General features: G+C 41.8%; 1 protein-coding gene across 2 annotated transcripts in view; it reads left to right on the forward strand.

Annotated features, from left to right (window-relative positions):
- The first annotated feature begins 2,143 nt into the window (after positions 1–2,143).
- The window catches only part of mtch2 (mitochondrial carrier homolog 2), a 25,427-nt gene continuing 23,130 nt past the window's right edge, over positions 2,144–4,440 (forward strand). The window contains exons 1-2 of one of the 2 annotated variants that reach the window (XM_015057457.1): positions 2,144–2,340; positions 2,993–3,077. In XM_015057457.1, the coding sequence (XP_014912943.1) occupies positions 2,173–2,340; positions 2,993–3,077 (253 nt within the window). In that variant the 5' untranslated portion in view covers positions 2,144–2,172. The remainder of the gene's footprint in view (positions 2,341–2,992; positions 3,078–4,440) is intronic. The other variant, XM_015057456.1, reaches the window with a different exon arrangement.

A 4,440-nucleotide genomic window follows, 5' to 3' on the forward strand; every position in this document is an offset into this window, starting at 1 on the left:
GGCGCGAGGTGAAGGAGAGTAAGGAGCGTAAGGGCATGATCGGCGCGCCGCCCCCTCCAGACAGGGTTTTGACGCCCCCTCTGATGCAGCCCCCCTATGCGCTGCATGCCCACTTTTTGCGCCACTGCTTAGAATGATTCCAAATAATGTATAGGAATGACCTGGTGCTGTTACATGTCAATCATCAGGGGGGTCATCTGATGGGGGGGCAATCACATGTCAGGGGGGGCACTGACCTCCCCCTCTGGCTCCGCCCCTGGTTTATGCTAAGCTTCACAGAATAGGAGCTGAGTTCTTTTCTTGGTAACTCCTATGAACAAAGAGCAGACATGTCAAAAAGCTCCAGTTTCTCACGTCTTACCAGAGAACATTCTCACAGAAGCTTTATGACATCTGTGGTGCTAACTATAGGACACTCCTCAGTTTAACATGTCCATGTAGTCACATTATCTTCAGTCTTTTCTGAGGTTTCATAATTTTTCTCCAGGACTTTCATTAGTTCATTTTTAAATGATTCCATTCAAACACATTTCAATCACAATGTCTGATATTCATTAGCTAATTTTCAGTATTTATTTATGTATTTATTATTTCTTTTGTGGTCAGACACACACAGAGCTGCTGCAACACATTTAGTCCGGTCATGGAGAAATATGGGTTTGTTTCTGAAACACCTGAACATAGACCTGGGTACATGTGGTTGAATAAACATATAATTTGATAGACTCTACCAAAAATACAGCCCATATTAGAAAAGAAAAACAACACTTTCTTGCTTCAAATATGTCTGTAATTAATCCGTTTCTTTTTGTTTACCTGAGCCACCAAGTGGCCAGAGCTGGATCTGCGCTGTCAGGGCATGACAGCATCAGAATACATGGGTATTCTGATCAAAATCAATCTTTCTTGTTGCTTGTATGAACAAGCAGTCCATCATGCTGTCTGTACCAAATGCCATCATCTTTTTATGTTGAAAATGAAGAAGCAATAATGTAAAACTTCACAGGCTCTAAAGTTTCTGGAAGCTACATGTCAAGTTTTCTTTGTGCTGCTTCCCTTTGACATGATCCACTGTTACAGAGGAAGCTTATCCACATGACAGTAGAGAAAAATGCTTCCCACAGACATTCTCAGTTTAACTACATGTTCTGTTCAATAGAAGACATTCTGTTTCTATTTCTGTAAAGAAATTACTTAACTTAGAAATATATTTTATGAGTATCAAATCTTTAAATTAGGCTCTTTAGTAGATTCCTGCTGCATGCTCTCTTTTATTCAGTAAGCAGAAATGTTGGCGGAAGAAGTGTTGCATTCAAGTTCAGGCTCTGCTTGTGAACAACACCGACTGTGAAAAAGTAGTGTAGTGTGTTTCTAAAATGCATTTATGCCAAGTGGAAATCCAACTGTATTAGAATTAAAACTAAAAGAACTTGTGTTTTATAAGCACACCATGAAGGAAGAGAACCTAACTAAATATGAATACTCTCAACATAATCCTTAAAGATTAAATATTTTTTTTTCACAAGCAAGATGTGTCATCAAATGAAAGTGTTGTAAAATATTGGGAAATAATATTTTTTACAATGTTTGCTTTAGATTATTTGTTTAATTAGGGAAGTTTACTTTGAGTTTTAGAGCAAAAATACAGTGTTTGGTCAAATGATGTTTTATCCACAGAAACTTTTTGCAACCATATTTTTGATTTGTTTACTTTTTTGTTGTTTTATTGTTGTTGTGGGGAAACCCATGCATCATCTGCATGCAGTTTCATTTCCTTTTAATGTGTGCAGGGAACCATAAAAACATAACAGAAACACAAATCGTTTGAATTTGAACAATAATTAATTTCTATCAGAATGTGTAATCTACTCTCTGAATACTCTGAAAAAATGCATTTGTAATATGGTTAAAGACAAACTTTACTCTGAATATCTGAGTGCTCTTACTTTATCTGTTGGAGTGCTATATAATGCAACAAAATTAGCATTTCAACTTTATTTCATTATTTCCTATTTTATTTACTTTTATACAAAATTCTGACACATGTAAAGTAATACACATCCCATCACCTTAACTTTTAGATTCATATTTGTGAAGCAATTTCTGTCTCGAAGCCCAGTGAGAAGGCCTTCTCCTCCCTCTGCAGGCGTCCTGGCACTTCTAAAACACTAGATGGCGGTAGCACAATTCTTCGATAACATAATTGCTACTAGTGTTCCAAAAGTAAGAAGAGAGTATCCCGTCTATTCAAAAATGGCGGATACATGCGGACAGGTCCTGCTGGGATCAGGGCTCACCGTCCTGTCTCACCCTGTGATGTACATTAAAGTCCTCATCCAGGTAAGTGGGACATGTCTAGTTGTCGGTCCAACATGGTCTTTCAGTAGAAGCTCCGCCTCAGAGCCTTGCGATCCGAAGAGCAAACCGGCTCCTCGATCTAATAACGCAGCTAACTATGTCTTCTGCAGTTGGAAATGAGCTTCGTCGTGTAAAAGCTGATCTGTGAGGATTTAATAAAAGAAACTGTTGGTTATGCCTGAAGCTAACAAGATGGAAGGTGTCAGGAGAAGCTCCAGCTCTGCTCCTGTGGTGTCCGCGTGACCTTCTGTTTGTCAAACTCAGTGTTCTCTGCGGAATCCCGGAGACCGTGGGTCGGGTTCGGAGTTCCTCTGCTTCGTTTTGGTTCTAAGGGAAGGGAGGGACAGACAAACGAGTGAACGGTCGGTAGGACCGTTTGTTTTAGAACAAACCTGCGACCACTGAAGAACTAGCTTTGACAGCTAACCTGGCCGTCGTGTTGTCCTGCTGTCCCCCAGCAGGGACATGTCTGTCAACAAGAGCTAGACTCAGTGAGGAAGAACCGAACCAACCTCACAAGGTTCTAGTGTTTTTGTGGAGTGAACGTATAATATTGAAGCAACATGTCAACAGGTTGGGAGTCTAAAAGAAGGAAGTGTGTTCCAGCTAATCACAGTCTACTTCCTGCCCGCAGGTCGGACATGAGCCGCTGCCTCCCACTCTGGGCAGGAACCTGTTCGGCCGACAGGTCCAACAGCTTCCGGGTTTGTTTGCTTATGGTAAGCATGTCCACTCCCTTTCACCTTTATTACACTGACTCTGAAGACTTAAAAGTATAATTATATAATCATGTGTCTTTGCGCATATTACAAAGCCGGTGAGTGCTCAGGTGTTTCTCCTGGTGAATTTCTGAACATTTCTGCTCAGACGTTCTCCATTTAATCAGCCTGAATGTGAGTACGGTGACGCTCTGTCTGGAGGGTTAGATACTGTTTCCCCAGAATCTCCTCGCCGCTCAGGAGGCAAAATACGCGCGTGCGTGTTCAGCGCTCATAAGAAGCACGCGCTCTTATCCAGAGAACAACTGACACCGTGTATATAATATATATACAGTAGTGTACACCCCTGATATTCCTGCAGATATTTAAGTATATCTTTTCATGGGACAACACTGACAAAATGACACTTTGATACAATGAAAAGTAGTCTGTGTGCAGCTTATATAACAGTGTAAATTTATTTTTCCCTCACAATAACTGTATACAGCCATTAAAGTCTAAACCACTGGCAACAATAGTGAGTACACCCCTAAATGTCCAAACTAAGCACTGCTTGTCATTTTCCCTCCAAAATGTCATGTGACTAGTTAGTGTTACTAGGTCTTAGACGTGCATAGGGAGAAGATGTGTTCAGTGTTGTAGTACAGTTATCACACTGTCTCATACTGGTCACTGAAAGTTCCAACATGGCACCTCATGACAAAGAGCTCCCTGAGGATCTTAAAAGACAAATTGTTGCCTACATGAAGATGGCCAAGGCTACAGGAGGGTTGCCAACACCCTGAAACTGAGCTGCGGCACAATGGCCAAGATCATCCAGCATTTTTAACTGGGTCCACTCAGAACAGATCTTGTGTTGGTCATCCAGAGAAGCTCAGTGCACGGGCTCAATGTCACATCCAAATGCTGTCTTTGAAAGACAGGCACAGGAGGGCTGTCAGTATTGCTGCAGAGATTGAAGAGGGAGGAGGTCAGCCTGTCGGTGCTCAGACCAAACGCCACACACTACATCAAGTTGGTCTGCATGGCTGTTACCCCAGAAGGAAGCCTCTTCTGAAGTCTGCACACAAGAAAGCCCACAAACAGCTTGCTGAAGACATGTCAACAAAGGACATGGATTTCTGGAACCATGACCTGTGGTCTGATGAGACCACGATTAATTTGTTTGCTTCAGATGGTCTCCAGCATGTGTGGAGGCAATCAGGTGAGGAGTACAAAGATAAATGTGTGATGTCTACAGTCAAGCATGGTGGTAGGAATGCCATCATGGTGGTCTGAGGCTGCATGAGTGTTGGATAGTTATATTTCATGAACTCCAATCTGTACTGTGAAATACTGAAGCAGAGCCTGATCCCCTCCCTAT

The sequence above is a fragment of the Poecilia latipinna genome, unplaced genomic scaffold (genome assembly GCF_001443285.1).
Source record: "Poecilia latipinna isolate Pla-1442-1.1 unplaced genomic scaffold, P_latipinna-1.0 Scaffold1464, whole genome shotgun sequence".
Taxonomy (NCBI): domain Eukaryota; kingdom Metazoa; phylum Chordata; class Actinopteri; order Cyprinodontiformes; family Poeciliidae; genus Poecilia; species Poecilia latipinna.